This window comes from Cryptomeria japonica, chromosome 7 (assembly GCF_030272615.1).
Source record: "Cryptomeria japonica chromosome 7, Sugi_1.0, whole genome shotgun sequence".
NCBI lineage: Eukaryota > Viridiplantae > Streptophyta > Pinopsida > Cupressales > Cupressaceae > Cryptomeria > Cryptomeria japonica.
This window is the reverse complement of record NC_081411.1, coordinates 20539214-20566981: the sequence shown is the minus strand read 5'-3', so window position 1 is coordinate 20566981 and position 27768 is coordinate 20539214. Positions and strand designations below refer to the sequence as shown.

The 27768-nt window shown below is 39.0% G+C and overlaps 1 protein-coding gene across 1 annotated transcript in view; it reads left to right on the top strand.

Annotated features, from left to right (window-relative positions):
* The window catches only part of LOC131056487 (DUF21 domain-containing protein At4g33700), a 98534-nt gene extending 71241 nt beyond the window's left edge, over positions 1–27293 (top strand). Inside the window, exons 6-9 of the mRNA XM_059208123.1 lie at positions 18791–18930; positions 19074–19161; positions 19918–19991; positions 27233–27293. Of these exons, the coding sequence (XP_059064106.1) occupies positions 18791–18930; positions 19074–19161; positions 19918–19991; positions 27233–27293 (363 nt within the window). The remainder of the gene's footprint in view (positions 1–18790; positions 18931–19073; positions 19162–19917; positions 19992–27232) is intronic.
* Positions 27294–27768: the final 475 nt, after the last annotated feature.

The following is a 27768-nucleotide window of genomic DNA, read 5'->3' as shown; positions in this document are numbered from 1 at the left end:
CTTTCAAAAAAGAAATCCAAATTCACCTGCTACTCATTTGACTCACTTCAACTCAAAAAGACCATTCTATCCAAATGAGCTCTCTAGCAACTCTCCAATGCAAAGACTAATAGCACAAGCCTAAAAAACTAACCTAGAAAGCAAAAAGCAGGGGTCCCCATTTGCAGTGGGGCGATGTGTGAATACGTCACACCAATACCGTGGTAGTTTATATAGCTGGAAATTGAAACCTTGTGTCCTGATATATGTGAACTTTGGAAATTGCAGAAACGTGGCTCCAAACTTCTGGACCAATGCCCTAGCCTGTGGGGACACTTTCATGTGGAGCTCATTCCGTATGAATCTGGTTAGGTACATGGTGAAAGTGTCATTCACCAGCTTGAAAGAATTAGTACTATTGAGGTGTAGTTGAGGATAACATTTGTGAACTTTCAGCTGTGCCTGTTCGCAACCCATGACTCCCTTTCCTAGCAGACCATCAAAGCCTCCCATCCTTGCAAGCATATAAATTGCATAGGAGCTCATGTAGAAGGATTGACACTTTTTTTCTTTCAAATCTTTCAGCTGCTCATGCACGTAGTGGCTGATTAGTCTGGCCTTGTCCACCAACCCATTGGCATTCATTATTTCGCCAATGTAGAAAAAAATGCACGACTCAAAATTCACGATATGTGAACATTCCATTATCCTACTTAGCATCATTATGAGGTCCACATACTCCTGTTTGAACTCGAAAATGGTGAGCGTCTTATGCATTTTGGAGATATGTGTGGTCTAGGTTTCTACAACCAATGCTTGTTGACAGTCTCCACACATCTGTCAGGACCTGCATCATATATTGCCTTAGGTCCATTCATAGTGCGGTAAGTCATCGAGTGATGTGAAGGAATTCCAAAGGCTTCACCAGTAGTCTCCGGAGTCAAGGTGGCTAACAGCTTGCCACTTGATGTTGAAATTGTCCTCCTCTCCGGATTGTAATGTTTCACATATTCCAAGATTGAGTTTGGACATTGGAGAGCAAGGGGAAAACCATCTACCGCAACAATTCCACTTTTGACAATTTTGGCAGCGATAGGAGATGGATTGTGCCCTGCTGTTCCAAACATCCTGATTTTGAAGGCAGCCATGTTGAATGTTCCTAAATTTGTCACTGATCTCCTTCCACCTGGACACCATCTTGGAATCAGGAAGAGAGCCCTTCATCTCAGCCTTTATCTATGCCGGCCTGGTGATGGTTGCCGCCTTGCTTGATTCTGCCATCCTGGGAATAAATCAACACTTCCAACGAACAAAGCTTTTTGAAAAGGATGAAAAAATTCTCTAAGTTTGACTTTCTTTACTTTCTCTCCAACTCTTCTTTCTTGAAATTCGTTCATGAGAAATGAATGGTACTTTCATACTTATATAGAATTTCTCTAACATGCTGCTAAGTTTGGAGGAATCAGATTTGGCAATTGTATTAATTACTCGTCATACTTTCCTCTCCAAGATGCCATGCAAATGGGTCCTACCTTCGTATTTGAGTTCAGTATTGGAAACTTCTTTCATTGCATTGAGTTGTGCGTCATGATTTAGAATATTCCCTCGCCAACTCACCAACTTGTATTCTCTAAAATGTGGAGGGATTTTTGGAAGTTTGGCTTGATTTTCTCCTTATCCATCCACTTGACTCAACTTTCCTTGCTCTGGAAGAGATTTTCCATGCTTTTCCACCATCTCCTATTTTTAGGAACTTTCCTAAATTTGAGGACACGTGTCCAGGAGAGAGAATTCTCTTACGAGTCCAAATTTGCAAAAAAATTCAAATTTCGATGAGTTTTGGTGTCTAAAAAAAGATTGTTTAAAATTTATACTGAGGGTATTTCTTGCTTTTACATTCCATTCTTGATCCTCATTTTGTTCTTTGCCTTGGAAAAAATTTCTTCATCCTTGACCTGGGCGTGGATTTCACTTGGCAGAGGAATTGATTGATTTTCCTTGATGCCTTGATTTGAGTACATCTCCAACACTTGGGTGCCATTTTACCATGTCATGGAATTTTGTTTTTTTGAATTTTCCATGAAGACTTAATCCTAGTGCCCTACCTGACTTCTACGTGCTATTTTCACCTTGGCTTGGACTTTGATGCTTTTGGCATTTTCCATGGCTCATCTCATTTAGCGACCTCACTTTGTTGTGTTTTCCATGGGCCCGTCTATTTGGCGCTCATTCTCAAACCAGGGCACGTTTTTGCGTGTGCCAAGGAATTTATTATTTTTCAAGTTTTCCATGCCAACCTAACTTTGGCGCCCTTGCTAGAACTAGGGCGAAATTTTGACAATGCCAAGGATTTTTCACATTTTCAACTTTCCTTGATAACTCCAATTTGGCGCCCACCTAACTATCCTAGGTGCATTTTGAGCTTGAAGAGGGAATTTGAATTTTTTTAAGATTTCCATGAGCACCTAGATTTGGCGCTCCATTCCATTCTTGGGTGCCATTTTGCATTAGTTGAGGAATTCTGACTTTTCACCTCTTTCCATGGCACTTGGATTCTAATGCGTTACTCAAGATCTGGGTGCCAAACTGACTTAGTGATGGAATTTGACCTTTCATTTATCTCAAGACTTAGAGAAATTTGATGCTTTAGGATGCCAAAAGGTGGATTTCTAGACTTAGATGATTTGCAATGAAACCTATTGTAAACCTTGGAGTCGGTTTGATTGATCGCCAGGGGACTTATGGTGTACATGAATGCTTGAATTACTGGAACTTAGATCCTAATTACCTGCTTGGAGAATTTAAAAAGGCAAAAGATTTAGGGCTTGAGAAGGCTATGCTACTCCTAGGAATGCAAGAGACAATGGACAACCGTTGGTGAAATTCCACTAAGCCTTGTTTTGACATGCAAAGCAACAACTCCACAAAGCTTAGTGGGATCTTCTAAGGAAGGTAAAAATTGATGTTCAAATCACTATCAATAACAAGGATACCATCAAGGTGATGCATATCAAGGTACGAATAACAATTGAAGTTAAGCTCATTCAAGGATTCCAATTGACCACTCAAGGCACACTTACAATCAACAAGAGGCTAGTGGTATGGATTAGGAGTTTCACCACTGATTTTTCACAAAGATCTTCCATTCATCTAAATAACATGAAAATGAATTGAGAAGTAAAGACCATGCAAGTTGTTTAAGTAACAAATCAAATTCACCATAACTTCAATGAAATCAATTGTCCTTTACAACAAGGTTTTGGCAACAATCTTTGCCTACTCCTAATCTAACTTCTACTCTAATTGCCAACTAACTATTATCTATTGACCAACTATTAACTATTAACCTCCTATTCACTATTAACCCTTACAAATGAAGAGCTTGAGCTTTATATAGAGAGCTAATTACAATGAATGGCCAGGATCAAACCCCATCAATGGCCAAGATTTTACAATGAAACCCTAACTAGGGTTTTTTACAACAAACTTTATTCTGACCAATGAAATAATTACAGTGTTTTGACACATGTCTTCTTTAGAATATTTGACCAATAGATAGTGGGGTTAGATGCATTGGAGTTTGTGCCCCCATGGGTGAGTCTGGTTCATTGAATCAAGACATGCTGATGTAGAACCCTCCGATTGGTGGAATGATGACTATGATGACACCTCAGTTTGCACTTGTAGATTTCATTCATCATCATGAAGGGATGTTGATACTTCGGGTAATATCTTTTGATACTCCACATCTCAAGCTTGTTCAATATGATGATGATGGTGAAGGCACATTCCCAAATTATATCATGTTGTTCAAGCTAATCTTTTAACTTTGGTTAACTCTTCTGACTGATCACACTGGATGTAGACTATGTGATACCTTTGGTTGATCTTCCTTTATTTATGATATACTTGACTTTGAGCTCTAACTTCATTTTTTTTTGCTTTGCATCGCTTGAAGCTTCTTTAGTCCTTTTACAATATTGAGTTCTTGAACATCTTGATGTTGATCCTCTTCACATCAACCTTCTGTTTGTCCCATGTCATCAGAATATCTCAAAATCCTTGTTGTGTAATCACCTTCCTTGGTATCTTTGTGCTTGCCAGAAATACTTCCTGTTGAATGTCATGCTTGCCTTGTGTTGCATCCCATCTTGATGTAATCTTAAATGTGTTTCCTCATTCCTCGCTATGGTTCTCCAGTCAGACCTGAAAAGGAAAACATTTTGAATCATATTTGATGAAATAACAAAATTAACTGAATCAATACACGCCTATCACACCAAAGCCTCATCAATTAAGTGTGAGAAACCCTTTTTAAATATGGAAACATCTGATTCTGAGTCTGATTTTATGTTTGCCACAGGTCTGATCTGAAAATCCTCAGCTTGATCTTAAGCACCCTAATTAAAGGATCACCTACTTTGATCAATGGAATGATCAAAGAATTTGTTGACCTTTAAAAATCAAAATTGCTCTTTAATGAAGAGTTTGATGATCAAAATCTTGTTGCCAAAATCACTGATTTTTACCATTAGAATCGCTGCCTTAATGTCTGATCAGAATTACTTATTAAATGATGTTGAAATGATATGAGACATCTCCTTTGTGTATGTGCTGAGTGCTAAAAGTCATCTCTTTTCATATTATTCTTATATGGCCGACTTGCTTTTGATACGAATTTATTTCATTATTAAAGATTTTGAATTATCAAAACTCCAATACTCTGCCTTTCCAATATTTGATATTTCTCTTTAAATCTTTTGCCTTTTATCCGCTCAAATGGGAATTGATGTTGATTTTTAAATAAATAAAACATTCCTTGTTTAGGTGGGTCCTCTTTGGTCTTAGGTGTCACTTAACATTTGCTGTAATGGACACCCCGGAATGCCCAAAAACCATACCAATTGCTGCTAGGAATTTTATCAAACAGTTTGCATCCAACTCCTTATTTCTCCGTTTAATGTTTTAAATTCCCTTATGGCTCCGGAAATGAAATGTTGGTTTGTTTTACATGGAATTGAAATCACAGAATATGGACAAGAATGAAACTACAATAATATGCAAACTGAAAATTGAACTACTGCTGATAAGATGTTATTTTCAGATTTTAATAAAATCAAATACATGGCAGATTATCAACTCACTAATTATTCCAGCATTATTGACATAATACTCCAGCAATCATTTTCAATCTTGCTGCTACAATGACATGAATAGTACCCGCGTGAATAGTAACCGCGTGAATAGTGTTGCAGCAATATTAATTTGTCTTCAACAGGTCCAATATCTTCATAAAATCATCTCCTCAAAATGGCATAAGCATCGGACAAGTAGGGAAGAAGATATGAACAAACATTAAATCTGCCTGTACCTGGAAATGCACCCAATCTGCCTGATAATGAAGCTGATAGCAAAGGATTCCAAAGGCCAAACCCCAGGGGAATGACGTCTAGAATGTCACAAGAGAGGATAGACGTCCTCTAATGCCAAGAACGGATCTGCAACTCTCACATACCAATTCTTTTCATATTCAACATATCTAATGAAGCCACAAACGCTTTCTTTTATTCTTTTTCCAAAGGTCCACTCAACTCTCATGGGCAATGTGGGATAAAAGACGAGCAATATAAAACATATATTAAAATATTCACTTATGTCTCCCTTGGGTACAGATCCCCATAAAATAAATATTAGAGTAACACTTTAATATTTTACAATTAAATTAAATGTTACTTTAATAAAACTTCAGGCATTAAAATGTATTAGCAATCGGACTCCGAATAAAGCGAGTGATAGCTCGTCGGAAAGCTCTCACCGAGGAGTATCAAATCCAAACACCAAAACTGGCCTCCGCTATGTCCTGCTGACTTACTAAAAATAGTAAGTATGCCTGAAACTGAGTAAATCAACTTCGTTTTGGCCCAAACTGGAAATCATAGTTTTAAAACTCGTGGACTCGCCACGGACTCGCCACGGACTCGCGAGTCCATGGGAGCCACGAGTCGACTCGCCAGGACTCGCCGAGGCGAGTCCATCTGAAAGACTCGCGAGTCTTGTGCAAGGACTCGCGCGAGTCTTTTGCATGGACTCGCGAGTCTTTCAGATGGACTCGTGCGACCTAGAGAAAATGTCATGCAAGCTTTAAAATTGAGTTTAACATGTGAAAAAATTAGGTCTCTCCGTCAGGATTCATATATGGAATATAACATTTAAGTATAAGTGACATTTCCTTTTATCTTTCTTCTTTCTTATACTTTAAGTTATATTCCATATATACTGTCAGGATGTTTGAGAGTGGTTTCGGACCTCCAGGAGTTATAATGCAAAATCTAGTTTTTGGAGGATTCTTCAATTTTCCAGACTTAGTCAGATTTCAGGATCAGGAAGACATTCCAGACTTAGCCAAATTTCAGGGCATTTGAAGATCAAGATGACATTCCAGACTTTAAGTTATATTCCATATATACTGTCAGGATGTTTGAGAGTGGTTTCGAACCTCCAGGAGTTATAATGCAAAATCTAGTTTTTGGAGGATTCTTCAATTTTCCAGACTTAGTCAAATTTTAGGATCTTTCGGCGATGCCCCTTGACCCCAACTTGGGGGCGTTGCCCCGAAACCCCCGTCGAAAAATATGGGGGGAAATTGCGCCGATGGAAGTAGGGAAAATTTAACCTCCGAGTCTGATTAGGCTCCATATAAAAGCATAATTAGCATTGAAGAAATCTTGGTATTATACATTTTAGAGTTGAAAGTTTGAAACTATGAGTATGTGACATGTGTAATGTTTCAATTATGGCTCTTATGTTCTCTAAATGCATTAATTTCTTTATGTTTTTTTATAAAACTACGGTTTTTTTTTTTGCCGAGTCCTTGCCGAGTCTTTCACGAGTCTTTCACGAGTCCGAGTCCGAGTCCAAATTTTTGGTTTGCCGAGTCCGTGGCGAGTCCGAGTTTTTCAACTATGCTGGAAATGACTAGGCCAAAACACTCCAGGATCCCCTTAAACCCTTCGTTATCCCTCGGGACCATGTAGAACAAGGCTAACGCACACACACTTGGTCAACTGCTAAAGTGGGGACATTACATTTGCATCTTTGTTTTGTTTTTTAAGTGGGCCCCTTTGATCCTTGTTGGGGCTAGACTCTTCTTCTCATTACCTATCATTGCTTGGCATAATCACATGAAGAAATTGGACTTTTGCATAGCAAAGGAAGTGGGGGTTGCTCTCTCTCCTAAGAGGGCAAAGGAACATTTCGCTCTCTTAAGAGGGCAAAGGAAATGCTTTTCGCTCCAATTAAGGAGCAAAGGAAGTAGACCTTAAAAGTTCGCTTCAAATTGGGAGCAATGGAAATTGCTCTAAAAGATTCGTTCCAAATCATGATCAATGGAAATGCACTTAAGGGAAGTTCGCTCCAAAATGGGAGTAGTGGAAGTGCTTTAAGGGGGAGATCGCTCCAATTTGGAGGCAAAGGAAGTGCCTCTAAGAAATGTTCGCTCCAAACTAAGAGCAATGGAAGTTCTTCATCACTTAACCAAGCTTTTCTCCACACAACTCTCCTCTTTATGAGATGCAATCATGTTAGAATAATAATTCCTTATATTGTTAATGGTCAATATTGTATTTAATGTGTTTATAATATTAGGTAGATAGAAGTAGGTATCATAATTAATATCTACAGTATTTTTGGAACTTCTATATATTGTAATTTGTTCTCAGTTAATACCAATGAAGTAATTTACCAGTGAATCTGATTTTCACATGGTATCAGAGCCCTAGGTTAGGAAATATTTTGAAAAAGTCTGTGTAGTTTAATTTTTTCAATTTTTTCCTCAAACCCATCTAGGGTTTTCTGTGCTTGGCTCCTATTTCACGTCTGTTTTCATGGGTTTGCTTGAGGGCATTTTTGCCCTACCCATGTCCATTTTCTGTCTGCATTTGTTGAAGGATTTGGTAGAATTTTTTTTTTTTGCCAAAATCGTGTTTGTATTTTCTTGGCTTCCCAACACGATCTATATTATTTTTCATCCGCACATTTAAAAAAAAAAATCGCGATTGTTTTAACGCGATTTTCGTGTTTAAAAAAAAAATCACAGATTTCATCTTCTTTCTGCTTGCGCGAAAAAGGGTTTTTTGTTAAACTTGCGACCTAGGGTTTTCTGTTCACGACCTACATTTTTTTTGAGCTTTAATGGCTGCCTAGGGTTTTGTTGTGACGTATTCACACATTGCCCCATTGCAAATGGGGACCCCTACTTTTTTGCTTTCTGGGGTTTGTTTTTCTAGGTCTTTTAGGGTTTTGTCTATTAGCCTTTGCATGCTAAGTGTTGCCAGAGGGATCACTAAGATAGCAGGCTCTGTTTTAGCTATAGTTGAGTCAGTGGATGCTCCGGGTTAGGGTCGTCTTTGAAAGTCTTCCTTAGGACAAAGTTTTGTTCTTGTTGCTAATTGTGTCTTGTTTGAGTTTGAGGAGGTCAATGAAGCTTGGTGAGTGAATATCCTCTTTGGAGGTCTGAGTTAAGTCAAATTGGTCAGTGATGAAGTCTGGAATGTCATCCTAATCTTCAAATGTCTTGAAATTTGGCTAAGTCTGGAATTTCATCCTGATCCTGAAATTTGACCAAGTCTGGAAAATTGAAGAATCCTCCAAAAACTAGATTTTGCATTATAACTCCTGGAGGTCCGAAACCACTCTCAAACATCCTGACAGTTTATATGGAATATAACTTAAAGTTTAAGAAAATGTTATATTCCATATATGAATCCCAACGGAGAGACCAAAATGTCAAATTTCGCTCCTGACCCTTCCAAAGGGTCCATAGTGATTTTCAATTTCGCTCCTAATTCTTCCAAAGGGTCCAGAGCGAAGTTCTCCATAAGACATTCTACTTTGACCCAAACTTAGAACTAACTCATTCCCAGGCATTATTGAGGGCAAAACACTTGTTTGGATGAAGAAATGTGAGAAATGAAGTCAAGATTTGAGCCTAAATGTGAATTTCGCTCCTGACCCTTCCAAAGGGTCCAAAGCGAAATTCTCCCTAAACACTATTTTCTCCCTTGTTTGGGCTAACATCCTTGTTCCTTGGACATGGTGGGGGCAGATTGATATGTTCTTGCCTCAGGAAGTGATTGAAAGCATTGAGGAATGAAGATTTTGACCTAAGACATGGATTTTGCTCCTGACCCTTCCAAAGGGTCCAAAGCGAAATTCACTTTTCCTCTATTTTGCTCTTTGATATGGCCAAGTTTTGGATTTTTGAGGCATGGTTGAGGAGGCTTTGATGCATATTTGCCTTTGAAGAGGTTTGACGCGATGAAGTGGCAGAAATCAACCCAAAAGGAGAATTTCGCTCCTGACCCTTCCAAAGGGTCCAGAGCGAAATTCCCTATAGGTCTTGTCCTTGGCCTAGGTCTAGAGCGAAATCCTCAATTTGACCCCCTGTCTTGCCTTTAATGATGAAAATGACCTTGTTTTGAGCTAGTTTGATGGTGGATTCACTTAAATGTGGAGAAAGGAGCTTGAATTTGATCAAGTTTGAAGGAGAATTGGATGAAGGAAGTGGAAAACCAGCCAAGAATGTGGATTTCGCTTCTGACCCTTCCAAAGGGTCCAGAGCGAAAATCCCCATAGACCTCATTTTCTTCCTTGTTTTGGCCAAGTTCTTAGTTTCTAAGGCATGTTGGAAGGTGGATTGACATGTTTTCGCCTTAGGGAGTGATCACCAAATGTGAATGATTTTAGCCTAAAATGGAAATTTCGCTCCCGACCCTTCCAGAGGTTCCAGAGCGAAAATTTTGAAAACTCCTATTTTCATCTTGATGAGGTCAAGACATTGATTCTTATGGCATGGATGCAAGTGGAGTGGTGTATTTTTGCCTTGCAAGGAAGATTGGAGTTGAAAAGATGAAGAGTTAAGCCTAGAACGGGGATTTCGCTCTTGACCCTTCTAGAGGGTCCAGAGCGAAATTCCGCAAAACCTCCCTTTTTTCTCAATTTTGTGCCAAGCTAAGTGTGGGTTAGGGTGAATTAGGATTGGAGATGTCCTTAAGCATGGCTTTGAGTTGCTAGTGATCACCAAATGTGAAGGATTTTGGCCTAGAAGGAGAATTTCGCTCCTGACCCTTCCAAAGGGTCCAAAGCGAAATTCTTAAGAGCACCTATTTCCCTTTCAAAACAAGTCAAGTTCTTGGTTTTTTATGGCCTGGATAGGAATAGATTGATATGTCCTTGCCCTTTGGAGGTGAATTGAAGTGGAAAAATGATGAAATAAGCTCAAGAAGGTGAATTTCGCTCCTGACCCTTCCAGAGGGTCCAGAGCGAAATTCCTAAAATCCACCTTTTCCTTTCATTTTTGTGTCAAGCTAAGTGTGGATCAAGGTAGATTGAGCTTGGAAGGACCCCTAGGCATGCCTTGGAATGGATTGTGGCCACCAATGGCCAAGATTTTGAGCTAGGACAAGGATTTCGCTCCTGACCCTTCCAAAGTGTCCAGGGCGAAATCCTAAATAGGTCCTGTCCTTGGCCATGATTCTTAGCGAAATTCTCCTTTCTAGCCATTTTGAGGGTCAAGCAAGTTTTGTCATGTTGAGAGAGGGATTCAAAAATGGAAGTCTAGGTATGAAAAGTGAAAAGAGTAGACTTAGGTGAAGGAAAACAAGCAAGTCAAGAATTTCGCTCCTGACCCTTCCAAAGGGGCCAAAGCGAATTCTCAATTTCACCTAATTTTCTCATGATGAAGGTCAAGTTGTGGATTCCTAGGCTTTGATGAAGAGAAGGATAGCATATGCTTGTCTTGGAGGCATTTTGGAGTGAAGAAATGATGAAATTTGAGCTAAAATGCAAATTTCGCTTCTGACCCTTCCAAAGGGTCTAGAGTGAAATTCTTATAGGGCCTGTCCCTGGAGAGGATATTGAGTAAAATTCCATTTTGATGTCTTCTCATTAATGATTTAAGGTGGAAAATGCTATGTTGAAATGAATATGTCATATGTGCTTAATCATCCTTTGGTTTATTTTGTAGATAAAAGAAGATCAAGCGTGGACAAGGACGACCTATTCCAGTCCATCCTCATCAAGGACATTCCAAAAGCACAAAGATGGACTCAAGATGTTTTGAAACGTTGGAAAACTACAGGTGTCGCCACACTAAGGAACCACATGATGACAAAGAAAGGCTTTGCCAACACTTCAGTTTGAGATATGCTACTGAAGAAGGAAGACTTGACAATAAGGAAGCCTCATCAAGCAAAGGAAGTACATCATTCATCACATCAGAGACAGAAAAGGATCAACCAAGTCACAAGCGTTAGACAAGGTGGCATCCCAGTCATCATTCCTCTGGTCGGATTGGTCCACCTCAGCAGGACCAGATTCAATGTATCTAATCTATCGGAGGCGGCACAAACTTCGGTGTACCTACCCATGCTTCCTATTGGTCCTCACTCTTGGAATGTAATTTTCTCATTGGCTAGAGGAGGTTTGTTGTAACAAACCCCAATTAGGGTTTCTATCTTGTAATCCTAGCCATTGATTCTAAGACAATCAGAGCCGTTTGTTTGTAAAGGCTTCTATATATAAAGCCTTGGCTCCTCATTTGTAAAGGGTAATAGTGAGTTAATAGGGTAGAGTCAGAGAGTAGGAAATAGTTAGAGTAGAGTAGAAAGTGAAGGCAAATATTGTTGGCAAGATATTGTTGCAAAAGACTTGTAAACCTCATTGAAGAAATGGTGAATTCTATGGGTCGATTCAACAATTTGCATGGTCTTTACACTTCTCAAATTTGATTTCATGTTATTAGGTGAATGGAAGAAATTTGTATGATCAACGGTGAAATTCGTATATCCATACTACTAGCGGTTTGTTGATTGCATACTTGCCTTGCGTAGTCAACTGGAATCATTCAACTTAAGCTTAACTTCAGTTATCGCTTCTTCCTTGATATGCATCAACCTGACGATGTCCATGCTTGTAGCGGTGATCTAAACATCATAAAGCTTTCCTCAGAAGATCGCACTAATCTTGTGGAGATGATCCTAGGATGTCAAAGCAAGACTTAGTTAGAATTTCATCAAAGGTCATTCATTGCTCTTATGTTCTTAGTGTTAGAAATAGATATCGTTCCAAACCTTATCCTTTTTCGTTTTTTCAAAATCAAGGGCCGGTGAAATTCCACGTTCCAGTAATATCCAAAGCAAATCAGACGTTCAGGTCGTTGAAAGTAAGTCCCCTTGTGATTCCAGCAAAATCACATCATACCGCAAGAGCTTATCCACACGTAGAGAACCTACATATCAGAACCTTGGAGTTACTCTGACTGATCCTTCGACGAGATCTTCTGCAGTCGGGAAACTTTGTTCAAGAGAGGATAAGGTACCTTTAGGTATTTTATTCTGTGTTTGGTCGTGTACAAAAGACACATCAACAGGTTTTTGGATTTTCGGCTAGGGTTTTGACCCTCTGTTTCAAGTCGATTTTTTTTTCAGTTGCAAAATCTGTGGGTTTTTCGAAATCTGAACTGGGTTGTCGTTGGATTTTTTAGGTGCATTGTTTTCGTGGCCTGGTTTTTGAGCCCGTATATTTGACCCTTCAGTCGAAAAATAATTCTGATTAAAGATTCCTTTTGGGTTTTTTGTTCTAGGTTCTTTTTTTGTGCCTAGGGTTTTTGCAACTTCACCTTGGGTTTTGACCCTCTATTTCAAGGCAAAATAATTTTTGATCGCAAATTATTGGTGGGTTTTTCGAAACCTCAACTGGTTCTTCGTCAGATTTTTCTAGGTCTTCGAAACTTTTTTCTGCCTCGAAAACTGTTCTAGGGTTTTAGTTTCTGCCTTCGAATCCGACTTGCAATTTTGTTTTAAAAAATCCCTTTGTTTTCATCTACTGGTTTTCGTGCATTAGAATTTGTGCCTTCACCATTTTGACCTTGAGGTATGTGATGGCATCTTTGACAAACATTATGCTCGAAAGCAGCCAGAAGTTCAATGACCACAACTACAACACCTGGAAGCAGCGTATGTTGACCATTTTTGAGTACCGATGTCTTGATGCAGTTGTTTTGGGCACGTCTCAACGTCCAACCACTACCGGCAAAGATAAGGACAAATGGGATGAGCGCAACTGCGAAGTTGGCATGCTCATTAAACTCTCTGTCACCGATGAGCAGCTACCTCAGGTACCATCCAACAAAATTGCGAAGGAGATATGAGATCATTTGAAGAGTCTTCATGAAACCTTTGATAAGAGCAAAGCATTCTTTTTGAAGAACATGCTCTTTTCAATTATGATGGATGAAAGGACACCTCTGCAAGATAACTTGACCAAGATCAAGGACATCCGTGACCAACTTGAGGCGATTGGTAACACAATGGAGGAAGAGGACATGGTCGTCATCACTTTGAAGAGTTTGCCCAAATCTTTTGAGCATTTCATCGAAATGCTCAATATCACTTCCATTGACATCGATTTGAAGTTTTCCGATGTTTGTAACAAGCTTTTATAGCAAGATCGGTGGTGCCAACAGTTTGGAAGCAATACCAGTTCCACCTCCACTGAGCAAGCGTTCTCTACCAAATTTTCTGCGAAGAACAAAGGGAAGGTTCAGTCTTCTCAGTCGAAAGGCTCTGATTCCTCTCAGGACAAGAAGAAGCAGAGGAATGTTTAGTGCAATTATTGTCATAAGTTTGGTCACATGAAGGCTGAGTGTCAAATTCGATTGGCTTCTGAACAAAAGTAGGGAGGGTCTCAACAGAAGGCAAATGTAGATAAGGATTGCGACATCACGAGATGATGCCACATGTTCTAAGAGGGCAGGGTGAACCGACGATTCGACCTTTGCAGCATTTGTTGTTACTGGTTCCCAACGGGTAAAGTCCGAGTCACTAAAGGTGCATGTTTCTGCATGTACTAAAATTGAACGATGATGTTTTAATCCCGATCCAAGAAGTGCACGAGAGTTAGCGGCCATTGTTAAGTGATCATTGTAATTGCGGGTAAACTGCAAACAGATCCAATGAACCTCGTAACCTTGTGAAGGAAGATGCAAGGGGGTTAAGGACTGCGACATCATGAGATGATGCCTAGTGTCCAAGGCGGGCTAAGAAAATTTGATGGTGGGGTCGATAACCAAGGTGAAGTAAGCAGTGAGTTGGCTATGCCATGTCATACTTTGGGTGGACCCGCTTGCCACATGTGATGGTCAATTTCAGATTGACTAAAGATAATCGTGCGATGTGCCATTATGGAAGATGATCGACGGTTCAGTTTTAAAAATGTGGGTTTATTTTTTGAAAAATAAATTAAATGCGTTCAATACATTTCAGCAGTTTAAGGCCTTAGTAGAGAAAGAATCCGATTCTTAGATTGTCACTCTAAGGTTAGATAATGGAGGGGAGTTTTGTTCCAATGACTTCTCTACATTTTGTGCTACACATGGCATTAAACGCCAACTCACCACACCATACACCCCTCAGCAAAATGGTGTAGTTGAATGTAGAAATCGCACCATTACTGAAATGGCTCGTTCTATGATAGAGCATCGCAATGTTCCTAAGAAATACTGGGCTAAAGCAGTTTACATTGCAGTCTATCTCCCGAATTGGTTACTTACACATGCCGTTAAGAAGATGACTCTTGAAGAAGCCTAGTCAGGACACAAGCCTAAAGTGGGCCATTTGAAAGTCTTTGGTTCTATCGCTCATGTATGGATTCCAGACACTAAGCATGCTAAGCTGGACTCAAAGAGCCAAACACTTATGTTTCTGGTTATAGCGACAACCACAAGGCCTACAGGTTGACTGATGTGGAGACGGATCATCTCATTTTCAGTCGTGATGTTGTGGTTGATGAGACTATTGGTCCATTTATGCCTTGTACTCCTAGTCCTGCGGCTCCTGATGTTGGTGTTCGTCTTCCTCTTGGTTCCCATGATGGGAGGGCTTCAGAGCATTTTGACTTTGAAGATGAGGAATCTACCGATCCAACACCATGTGATTTGTCACAGGATTTGCATCCAGATGACTTTGTTCCGGAAACCCCAGGGGATGTTGTTTCTTCAATGCCAGATGTTGGTACTTCTACCCTTAGGCCTAAATGGTGGGCCAAGACCATAGGAGATCTTCATGATGATGAGATTCTTGAGGATAGATTAGTTCGCCGCAAGAGAAAGCAACAAAATATCGTCAACTTTGCACTTATGGCTAGCTTCCACAACATTCGTGAGCTCCATACATATTCTGAGGCTAAAGGCATTCCTGAGTGGGAAAGGGCTATGGAGATAGAATAACATAGTCTTCTGAAGAACAACACTTGGATTCTTTTTGATCAGCCTCTTGGGAAGAAACCTATTAGTTGTAAATGGGTTTACAAAGTCAAGTATCATATAGATGGTACTTTGGATAAGTACAAGGCCAAATTGGTTGCTCAGGGTTTTACACAGTGAGAGGGCATTGACTACGAGGAGACTTTTGCTCCTACTGCCAAGATGAGTACTGTTGTCATTTTATGACACCCTTGGTCCATCAGTGAGAATCGATCAGAGATATGTTCCATGGACCAGCGCCGCCCCAGTTGATCAAGGATAAAAGCAGAAGAGTCATGGTTTGAAGTGTTGCCTTGTTGGAAGTTCCTTAGCCTTCTCTTCCTCTCTCTTCCCCGGAACTTCGGAACCCCGAGGTTCCGAAGTTCCCTTCCTTCTTCCTCTTTTCTCCTTCTCCGGAACTCCGGAACCCTGAGGTTCTGAAGACCCTTTGCCTAGTACTCCGGAACCCTGAGGTTCAGAAGTCCCTTTGCCCAGTTCCCCGAAACTCCGAAACCTTCCCTGCCCCTCTTCTCCTTTCTCCCTTTTCCCGGAACTCCGGAACCTCGAGGTTCTGAAGTTCCTTGTCCCTTTTCCTTCTTCCCTCTTCGGAACTCCGGAACCTCGGGGTTCCGGAGTCCCTGGCCTTCCTTCCCTTCGTCTCTTCTCTCGAAGTCCGGAACTCCGGAATCCCGAGGTTTCGAATTTCTTTCCCTTTTCTCCCTTCGCTCTCTGGTTTCCCGGAACTGCAGAACCCGGAGGTTCCGAAGTTCCTCTCTTTCTCTCCCCTTCTTTCTTCTTCCTCCGGAACTCCAGAACCCTGAGGTTCCGAAGTTCCTTCCCCTATCTTCCCCGGAACTCCGGAACCCGAGGTCCCGAAGTTCCTTCCTTCGCCTAGTTCCCTTCCCTTCTTCTCCTCGGAACCCCGGACCCCCGAGGTTCCGAGGTTCCAAGGTTCTTCCACTTCGGAAGTCTAAACTTCTGAAGTTCCCGGGCTCTTACCCAGCAGCAAAGGAAGGTTGTGGCTCAAAAATTTGCTCCTATGCAAGAGCAAAGGAAATCGCTCCAAGAAGGGAGCAATGGAATAAGAATTCGCTCCAACATCAAGGCAAAGGAAGAGGTTTTTGCTTCAACTCATGAGCAATGGAAATGAGTCATCTTTGGTGCTGCTGATTTGGACAGTCAAAAGAAATGCTGTCAGTCCTTGGAATTCCTTAGAAACTTTGATTTGCATCCATTATTGAATTGGTGGGACCCAAGCAAGGCTACGGTAGTACAGGAAGTCAAAAGAAATGCTATGCCTTAAGACAAGCTATTAAATCTCCATTTCAGATTTTGTGGGGCCCAGCAGGTATAAGAGGAATGTGAGGTGGAAGGAATGTGAGGGAAGTGGTAAGGGGAGCTGCCACGTGGGGAAAGAGGAGGAATGGGATGTTGGAGGAAAGGGAGACATAAGGGGTATGGATGTGGGGAAATAGGTAGAGTGAGTGCTACGGTGGGGTAGGGAGGTTTAGGATGTGGGAGGTATAAGGGGTAATGAAAGGAGTTAGGACAGAATAGGGGTAGGGGTAGGAGTAGGGTGGAAAGGAAGTGTGGGTAATGTAGGAGATGGGATACGATAGAAGTTAAGAGATAGGATAGGATAGAAGGTGAGGTAAATGTAAGTTGGGAGGTGTAAGCTAGGATGGGATGGAAGTGAGTGAAGGTAGGTTAGGGTGTAGGATGGAAGGGTAGGTTTAGGCTAAATAGAGGGTGGTTTAGGATAGTATGTAGGGATTGATCAAGGAGAGACTTGATCAATCCCTGAGTAACTACAAATAAGAGGCTAATAGCAAAGTCTCGACAACTACCAAAAACTAAGCTAAGACAACTAGCCTAGAAAGTGAAAAAGTGGGGGTCCCCATTTGCAACGGGGCGATGTGTGAATACGTCACAACAAGCATGATGCCACCTCAACGTGCACGACATGTAGATCATCACAAGGTGTTTGTGATGGGGCAATATCTCTTGATACTCAACATTATCCATGCCCGGTATGATAAAGATGGTGCATATTCTGAAATTGCATCATCCAAGTGATCAAGCTGAGTTTCTAGCTTTGATTAACTCTTCTGAAACTATCTTCTTTCTTGATGACATCCACTTTCCATCTTCATGTTTGAAAATTTTCGCCCTTGTGATGTCCTATACTTGTTCTTGCATTATTCTCCATCCTGAATTTCTCATCCTAGATTACCTCCTTGCCTTGACATCCTCTTGAAATGTGGAACACCTTGTTGCCTTGAAATGTAAACTTTGACTTTGATCCTGCTGTAGAGTCCTTTGATCTTGATTTGAATACTTTGGTGTTGCAATGTTGTGTACACCTTGTTGAGTTCCATCCCTTGACCTTGTTGCAGAATCCTTGTGTGATTCTTGCTTTGGTCTCAAACATTTTGACATTATGATGTAGCTTGATCCTTAATCTTGCATTGATGTAGGGGCATCTTCGTATTGCACAACCAGGATCATCTCCTTATAGTGACAAGTATTCTCGGATTTCCAAAGGAAATTCAAGATTGTCATATGTTCCTTTCTTGTGCATTTGCTCCATCTGGATATTCATGCTGATATGTCGCCTTGGTGTTGCATTGTTAATGATGTGAGGTATGTGTTAACTTCCCTCTTGTGCAATCTCCTTGTGTAGTCTTGAACGCTTCTTTGTGCTAAATTTGTAGACTTAATCCTTCATGGTGTTGATTATCCTGCTTCCATCCCTTGCATCAGTCCTGCAAAACAGATGAGTATTGGATCAAAACATTATGAAGTGAAAGAAACAACATTAATTTTTCACCCTAGCAAATCTGGAAATGGAAATGCCCCTAGATCTGCTCTAATTCTCACCAAAATAGCAGAAATTCGCCCTAAATCTGGTCCTTGCAATCTCACCCAATGTCTGATCCATATTTTTACCCTGTAGACTGATAAAATTCTCTTTTGAAGTTGCAAGAGGATAATGGATTGTTTCAGGTCGGCTCCTTCAATTATCTGTCTTAAATTGAATTGGATTGATGTTCAAATGGATGATTCAATCCTCCCTTTATATCATTCTTTACTCTTGAGATTGCGTCTTCAATATTAGGCCAACCTAGCTTAGGATTGCTTGCAATTGAATTTATTGCAATTACATTAGGGTCGCCTATCATTGGGAACTTGAAAAGGCAGGTCGGACTTTGACCAAAATCTGCAATGTGAAGTTGGAGTTTGAATGACTTGTGCAATGAAGGAAATCAGACTTCACAGATATTCTGCAATGAAGATCGGAGTTTTTATTAAACATGCAACAGCCCATGTCGGAGTTTTTACATGATTTGCAATGCCAAACACTTTATGTTGGACTTCAAACCGAATTTTCAATGATCAAGTGGGGATTTAGGACAATTTTGCACTTGCTTATCAACATTGACTTTTTTATTAACAACTTACTATCTTGTCAAGATGATCCATTATAATTAACTGTTTCTTGCTGCAATCTAGGCAGGAAAAGGTGGAGAACTGACACATGATGAAACAACAATTATTGCTGGGGCATTGGAATTAACAGAAAAAACTGCAGAAGATGCAATGACACCAATTTCAGAAATATTTGCTATTGATGTCAATGCAAAACTCGATAAGTAATCTTTTTGTCACCTCTTGATCCTCTTTTGGTCAGTGCAAATACATGGTGCTTTATGCAAATTTAGTTACTTATCTAGTAGAGTTACTTTCACTATTAGCAGTTATTTATTTCTCAAAATTATTAATTTCTCTTGTACAGGGAACTGATGATATTAATACTACAAAAAGGACATAGCAGAGTGCCTCTATATTATGAACAACCTACAAATATAATTGGTTTGGTGTTGGTAAGCATTGTATCTCTTTTACTACAAATCTACATGGGTTTCATGAAAGATTACTCCTGAACTGATGGTTAGGCTATAAGAACTGAAAAGTCTTTAGACAATCGAAGGTTTTGCAAAATTGCTACAATTGTTTTAGCATTTGTGAGATATTTCAAACTATCTATTAATAAAATAGATCTTGGAACTGATCCTATGATCTTTCAACTTATGAAATTATTTTCTCCTAAACTTGTGTATGTTATGTTTTATATTGTCTGGTTTTCTTTTGACTGATAAGATCTATCAATTTTAGTCTTTTTCTTGTGATTCTTATTGTCGATTCTCTTTTCAGCACATTATAGCAGTTTTCTATATTTCTGGAATAATTTCAGGCTTATTTGAAGCAAATTTGCCATTTTGTTTTTTGAAAATAAATTCTAAGAGTGTTTACAATCATCTCTGCAGTTTCTCTTCGTCATTATTTCAGGAATTATTTTGAGCCCATTAAATTTCTAGGCCTAGTTAATGTTGTTACATGAGTGTTTGCTTTTGTTATGATATTTTCAGGATTATGTGCCTATGTGCTGACAGGAGATTTTTATGAACACACCATCTTTTGTATTAACTGGAAAAACTTATTTTACCTTTTTATTTGTTGAACATTTAGTAATCATTATGCAATATGTTCTAATCTTACCAGTTTTAGTACTTACCAGCTCAGAAAAATTATGGATAATATCGGTGCACTTTAACTTGTCCTACATAAAATCTTTGTAGGTAAAGAATTTGTTGTCAATACACCCAGGAGAGGAAGTACCTGTGAAGAATGTAACCATCCGAAAGATTCCTCGGTATGTTTCCCTGAGAAAGAATCCCTGTTGATCTGTTTGATTTAATTACCTTTGTTTATTTGATACCCTTATGCACACATATTTTTTGCAAGCTTGCGGTTGATTTAGTAGAGCTTTTGCAGATGTTAGTTCTTGTTTTCGTGTCTCATTGTTATGATGATTGGTGAATTTAATATAGATTGTCAAGACTTAATTTCTTCAAGGAACATAACTTTGTTTTATTTATTGTTTTGCTTCCTTGGTCCATTGTGAGAGATGGAAGGGTTGAGTTTTAAGAATGGTATTTGTTCAACAAACTGATTGTTTCAATTAAATTAAATTTAGAATGTGGAAATCTTATCTCTCTCTGTATTTGACTTTAGATTGGTTATCTTCAGTATCAATTCTGTTTGTTAGAATTAGCTAAACTAGATTCCAAAGGAACCATCCAAATAAGTTGTAGAAAGTGCCAATATGTTGTCTGTCGAGTCCTTTTGTTCTCATCCAAGGTTATTCCAACTTAAACTCGTATACCCAGTTATCTTTTATAGAAAAGAATATGGCAGAATTTCAGTGGGCATCAAGCAGTGAACATGACTGTGAAATACTGAGTGAAGCAGAGGCAGAAGGAATCTTTGAACTACTAATGGCTATGGAATCATTTCCATGTCGAGTTACTGAACAAAGAAGTAGAAATAGAGGTCGCTAAGAAGCTCTGGCAGGTAGCTTTGTAAATTTGAAACCTCTTAGTTTAAAAGCAGAGAAAGTGTATAAAGAAATAGAGTTAATGTCTGAAAATTTATTTGTCAAGTTTCTGTAAAAATCTACTTTCAAAACCTTTGTGAAACCTTGTATTAGAGCTATTTAATTAGTTTTAGAGCATAAGGATGGACAAGCATATTAGACTGATTTGTTGCGTCTAATTCCTACATCTGAAATAGAGTATATAAGGAGTCATGTTGATGTCCAGTTTGTTCGTTTTGGTTTAATTAGAGTGTATGTGAAACCTTTGGTTCCTGAGAATATTAAGCCAGTTTCCTATGTTTCTATTTGTGGACAAAGGAGTGTAATTTCAAAAATGTTTGTCAGTTGTCTTTTGTATCTCAACTTAGTGATGGTACTATTGTTTTGAATTCTATGCAAATTTCTCTGCCTTTGCTATAGATTAAGGGTGCAAAGAACTCAAACATGGATTTTTAAATTGTTGGGGATCATTCTCTTTTGTATATGGTCTAGATATGTATGGTTCTTTAAGTATGACTCTATCAATATCCAAGTTTTATGTTTCCATAACAAATAGAGTCCATAGATATTTCAGTAGAATGGAAACTTGACTGTGTTGATGTGTCTTTTGTAAAACTCTCCAACACAAAATAAAATACCAAGCATTCTGTTGGTGTTTCCAATTGATTGCTTGAGGATTTCCTATGAATTAGCCAGATTCAATCAATAGATCCTCAGATCAGTGGCCAACAAATGAGATTTGAACCAAAGGTTGAAATATCTCCTGCACTTTAGGCTTTGCTAAACCTAGGGGGGTTTCCCTTTACAATACTTTATTATCTCTTGCAAATTCTACCAAGTATTGCAATATAGCAGATAATTCTCAGTGGACTTTAACCAAAGCAAATTTCATCAACCTTAAACTGGCTCTATTCTTGGTTATTTAATATTTTGACTGCAACTGAGAATAAGTTCCTATCCTAAGCCTAACTTCTCCAAACAAAAATTTAAATGAGATTTTTAATAATGAATTGTTTCTGAACCAGATCTGGAAGTATCATAGATCAGTGTCTAATCCTAGGGTGAGGATTCAAATCCAAGATCATGAATGCAAACTTAAACAACAGATCACTTCAAATTAGTGGGCCTTTTAACATTGATGCGGCCCCTCTTGTTGCATAATCATTCTTACAGATCCATGTCATATTTTCTAATTCACTGTACATAGAACTTTAATCCCTTCCTTGAAAGAAACTCATACACAAGGTCACACAGTTACAAGGAAATTGTAAAGACAAATTAGAATACCCTTGATATTATAATTTGTATAAAATCAGAAAATACACCTGGAGACAACTTCTGCAACAATTTCATTGATTGCTCATGAACTAATTGACACTGCTGAGAGAATTTGTACATTCATTCACTATGAAAGCATCCACACACACACAAAATTATACAAATTTCTATTCTACTTGCTCATAAATCAGGAGTTCAAAACCTCTACAAAATGACAAGAAAGAAGATATAGAGAATGAGAAAATTCCAGATCAAGCTTGCTGATGGCACCTGGCAGCATCTTTTCTAGTTGATTCAGGAATCTTTTATTTTCCCCCTCTTTTCAACCTTTGCTTGTAATAAGCCCTTTCCCTCTTTTATATTGTTTGCAACAATATATTTGTCCTTTCTTCTTATTTGGCCCTTCCTGTGAATGACTTTCACTAGGTGAAAATATTTGCAGCTGCAATGTAAAATAAAATAAATGTCATATTATTTCCATGGCCTTATTTCATATGCAACCATTTTTTGTTCTTTTCTTGTAAAGAATATTTCCATCTTGGTGGGAAATATTCGATATTACAGCACTTTAAATTTATTGGCAAAATATTATCCCTAACTTGCTCTTTGTCCCCTTTGCTTGGTTTGCACAATAAAATAATTGCCATTTTACTTCTTGTGATGCTTTTATTTCTGTGAATGCCTTTACCCCTGGGCAAAAACAAATACCTGGTGTCTTATCTTTACCTTTTCTGGTAGAACATTTCCCTTTCAAAACAACACTCCACCTCATTTTGCTTAGTACTTGTAATCCCTTGCAGCTTAGGTGAAAACACTTAATAATTATTCAAAATATTCCACACCTGCATTTATATCCCTTCATTGCACATGTAAATACAATTTCCGCTTAATGAAAAATGTATTTGCTCTTTGCACTTTATCTAGCTTGTAATATAAAATAAAATGAATATCATTTTATTTATCTCTTGCCCTACTCACGTGAAATAAACTTTCTGGTAAAAAATAATTCCTCTTGCTCCGGTAAAAGAAAATCAACATTTGATGGAAATATTACATTGTTGCATTTTACCTTAACTTTGATATTTAAATGAAAGCATGTTGATCTCGGTAAAAATATTTCATCCTACAGCCATCTATTCCATCTCCTGGGTGAAAATATTTGACTTCGTCACACTTCCTTTTCCATAAGTGAAAATATCGTCACAATTCCTCTAACATAAGTGAAAATAAAACTCCTGTGCATAAGAATTCACCATAATGGCAAATATAAAATTACCCTCTTAACTTGCAATTTTATTCAATGTTGAAGTCCCTTGGCAATTTAGATATTTCTCATGACAATTAAAATTTAAAATTAACATAATGCCCTCACCATTACCTTGTACATTACGCTGTCTCTGTAGTATTTGTGTTTCTCTTTTAAGTCAGCACGTGCCATATAAATTCACTGTATTTCTATGTACCTTGCTGCTGCGAACTTCCACATATTATGGAACTCACATCTTTAAAGACATTATTTTCTGCATATATGTATGCTAGCTATGATACCGGTCCTACACATCTGATGCAACTTAATACATAGATACCTCAGAGCATATGAAAACCTTTGGGCTTTTTGTACATTCTGCCTTTGCCCAAATCCATAGGATAATTACCTTCATTCCTGGAGTTAAAGATGTTTCCTCATTTTAGCATTGGCCCTAAGCACCTTTGTCTTCCCATCGCTGCAGCTATTTCACAATGCTATACTGAAGATCTGATGCTTGCACTTCAATCTTTCTTCATTGGCTTTCAGCTCCAATTTTTTCCCACACACTTAGAATATGCACTTACCCAAGAGTTATCATGTGCTACTGATCATTACAGCCATGTACATTACACCTCTTGTATATTCTGCCACCCATCGGTGCAATGGGCAATGAGCAATGTCTTTCAGAAATGCAGGTTCTCTGGTTTGACCTTTTCACAAATATCCTCATTATTTGAAATTCAAACACACGATCTACAGGCACCAAGAAAACACATCCACACAACCACAACAGATCTTAACTGGCATCTTAATAATAAAATTTAGGGCATCTACAAGATAACCAGCACGAGCATGAAAACATGCGACTTAAGCATGTACAACCCTCATCATCATAGTATTGGTGCAGCCTACAAGACTACCCTCACACCAAGCACGTGTTGCATTGCCCATTCACTTTGATCTAGTTTGTTCTTATACTATGCAGATTTTGATCCTTCTTCAAATCACACAAACCAAATATGTGGTGTTGGAATATTGGCCAGAAGAAGCAAAACACAACAGCTCATTTTATATTGGTAGAATGAAGAGTCATTTTGAATGTGCGAACCTTCTCATTTGCAAAATCAACTCCTATGCATCAAGAAGCTTTCTCTACGCTGTATTCTCATAGTAATGATGCATCTCTACATGGCTCTTCCTATTTCACGTAGATGTTGAAAATACAATTGTGCAAGCGAAACGTCAGATCAACTTGTCAAGGATTGGGTAAAGGAAATCGTGGCATGCAAGAGAGGTGATCCCAATTGTAGACACATTGAATGCCTTCTATATGGACACTGCACCCTATGTGATTTGCTTGCAAGAACGAAGGCATGAAAACATAAAATGTGAACCCTGAGATGAACTTTCCTTGCAAAATCAGGGCTCACCCTGCGTACCCGCACTCAACTTCACATTTCCCTAATTTCCTTTACATGCATGCAAGGTTACCTTGTTTCTCTCCAGACAACCTGACGTTGACCGCCTTTGCCCCTGTGGAATAGTGGGGAAGAAATGTTTGGAAGGATTTTTTTATTTATATCTTGTGTCCCACCGTGTGTGCCTGCATGTGTTTTTCATTTTCTCACTTGATACTTGTGGGGAAGTGGGAAATGAAGAAAAGGGTCCCTTTTTACTCCATGCACCTGCACATGTTTTACCTCCATTGGGAGAAACATGGGGTCGCACCAATTCCTTCGATCTCGTCAGAAAGTGTAAATCTTTCATTCTGCTTATAATCTTAAACCATTTAGAAAATGATTTAGTTGATGTTACATATAACTGCTTCTAAAAATTTAACAAATAATGTCTTTGATGAAGTAACAAACTCTCCTTTTTTCTAGCATCAAAAATCAAATACCAAGGAACCCACATGATCTTTTCAACTATGTGATTATTTAAATCAAAACGATTTAAATAATAATGAATTTGAAAGCAACCTTTTATGACATTGTAATATCATAATGTGAACCACGACCCCTTGCGGGCCCATCTAATCTTTTTTTGTTTCTGAACAACTGGACCTTAGAATTGCGTGCAGACCTCAACTAAATGTATTCGGGGCAAAAAAATGAAAAGGGAAACCAATAAAATTTGACTCCTGACATTTCTGCTTAATGTTTGAAACAACCTAGGTGGCCTTCAGAATTGCCTTCAAAAACTGACCAAACATTCTCCTTGAGTCTCAGAAACTGACATACATGTTGAGTGCTATCATGAGAATCAAACTACCTAATGGATTCACATTAGTTTGATTCGCATGACGATGCGTGAGGTGAAAAATATCAATGTTCAAAGTTTATCACTTGAGCATTTTCTGAAACTACACATGCAGAACCCTTTTAGAGTCCACAAACTAGGTGCCTTGAAAAAATATCAAACATTGCTGTGGCAGGCCGCCACTAGGTGGAATGGTTCATCAAGATACAGTGAGTATGTGTACCAAGAGGTTTTGCATGAATCCATAAAATTTGCAAAATATTGGTCAAAGTTGACCTTTTTGAACTTTTCTGGAACATGCTGATATCAAACCTTTGCAATGTTAGTTTGCTTTTGGCATCGAGAAAATAGCAAACTAAGTGCTGGGGTGCTGCAACCAAGCAAGGAAGTAGATGAATATCTGGAGAATCATTCAGACTAATCCATTTGACATTGTTGACCTCAAATTGCAAAATTTGAGAAATTTAAGTTTTGTTTTGAATCTTCAACTAAGAGCCTCCTAGATAGAAATAAATTTGTCCAATTGTCATCCAATATTGAATTGTTTGCCCCATGAGTTCGACAATTGAAATTTTAAGTCTTTGTGAGGTTATAAATCTTACATAAGTATCAATCTCAAATCATGTTTGATGTAAGGAAAATAGTCGGATGATTTGTTTAGATATTCAAGTTGATTGATTCTTCACAATGCTTGACACTAGTCTTGAATAAGATTAGTAAGGCCGATGAACCGGAGATAGGCTCTTTCTCGGTACATTCAAAGAGTTCGTGTGTTCATCATTTTTCAAAGTTGACAATTTCCGGAATGGATAAAGGGGAGGAGTCCAATATGAAGTTGCAAGAAATTGGTGATATATCTCTTTCATTACCTAGTGTCTTATCAGATTCACAAAGTGTTGAAAATTGGCCGTATGATTAATATCCAATTCACTTTCAAATTCGAAGCTCTCTCCACTCAAACCGGCTGTTGCATCAAACTTACCAAATGCCCAAGATGATGTCGGTGAAGTTGGCCAAAAGATAACTAGGCCGAATACAAATATGAGCATTGGTGGTTGTCGGCAACTTGTGCTTTCTCCTTAAGTCACCGATGAAGCTAAGATTGGCTTAAAATACTCGGATCATCCCCATTATCCACTTTAACCGGCAGCTTTCTTGGTGGATCGACATGAAAAGTGCTAGTTGGTGGATATAATCAATCTCATCGGATAATAGCGAAAATATCAAGTCATCGGCCAGTTGGCTAAAGTACTAAAGTGATCGATACACTTGAAGTTTTATTCTCATCGGCAACATAGGAGAGTTTTGAAAGATGACATCTCCTGCATCGGTTTTGTTTTAACCTCCTAGCTGGCAAAGGCAACCCAGCATGTTCTCCACGATGGGCATGTCATAACTCAAGTTAGTTTTAAATAACTACTTCTTGGAGCTCGAAGCAATCTGTTTAGCGTGCCATGCGTCTCTTTCTTTATGTAACTCCAGTTACAAGTAAATGGCAAAAATGAATTACGTAACTTCGAGCTGGAGTAAAGAGCCCAACATGCACTCTGCAGATTTCTGAAGAAATATATTGGCCACCAACGAGTATGGAAAAGAATATGCTCGACATATACATGCAAGAAAGCTGAAGGTTCGTGTTCATCCTCTCCTCCACGAACATGCAGAAAGTGTAATCACCAAAAATGCACGTGAACGATTTGACAGAATTCTCAAGCAAGTGAAATCATTGCAGTTTTGAGGTTGCAGTGGATGCGTTTACTCCTCTCGGTGCTTCAGGGTTTTATATGATGTAGGCTTGGTTAAAAGTAATCGACAAGGTATTCGACGGCTTCTCCATTTGTCTCAGAGCGATCTCGTGCTAGCTCTTGGGCTTTGACTCAACTGTGACTCGTGTGAAGTTACTGAATGAGCTCTCCTGTCGACCTCCATGATGGTTTGAAATATCGACTTGCTGTGTCTAGATAAAACATCTGGATGTTGATTCACACCAAATCACGATGAAGATGGAATTTTGTTAAGTTAGAAATGCTCTGGTGAAGTTTCATGCTGAATATGCAAGCCGAGGAGAGTAGCTACCGGGGGTGAGGACAGGGAGGCAGCTTCAGAGCGGGCTTCCATTTCCACTGTTCATGATCCAAATAACAAGGTGAGAGAGAGGCAAGCGAGCACGACATAGGAACTCAAATTCCATCTCGTGTGGGAAGGTAAACACCTAGAGGCATGCTCCTTCACAGTAACAAAGGATGGGGTTACCGATTGATAAAGATA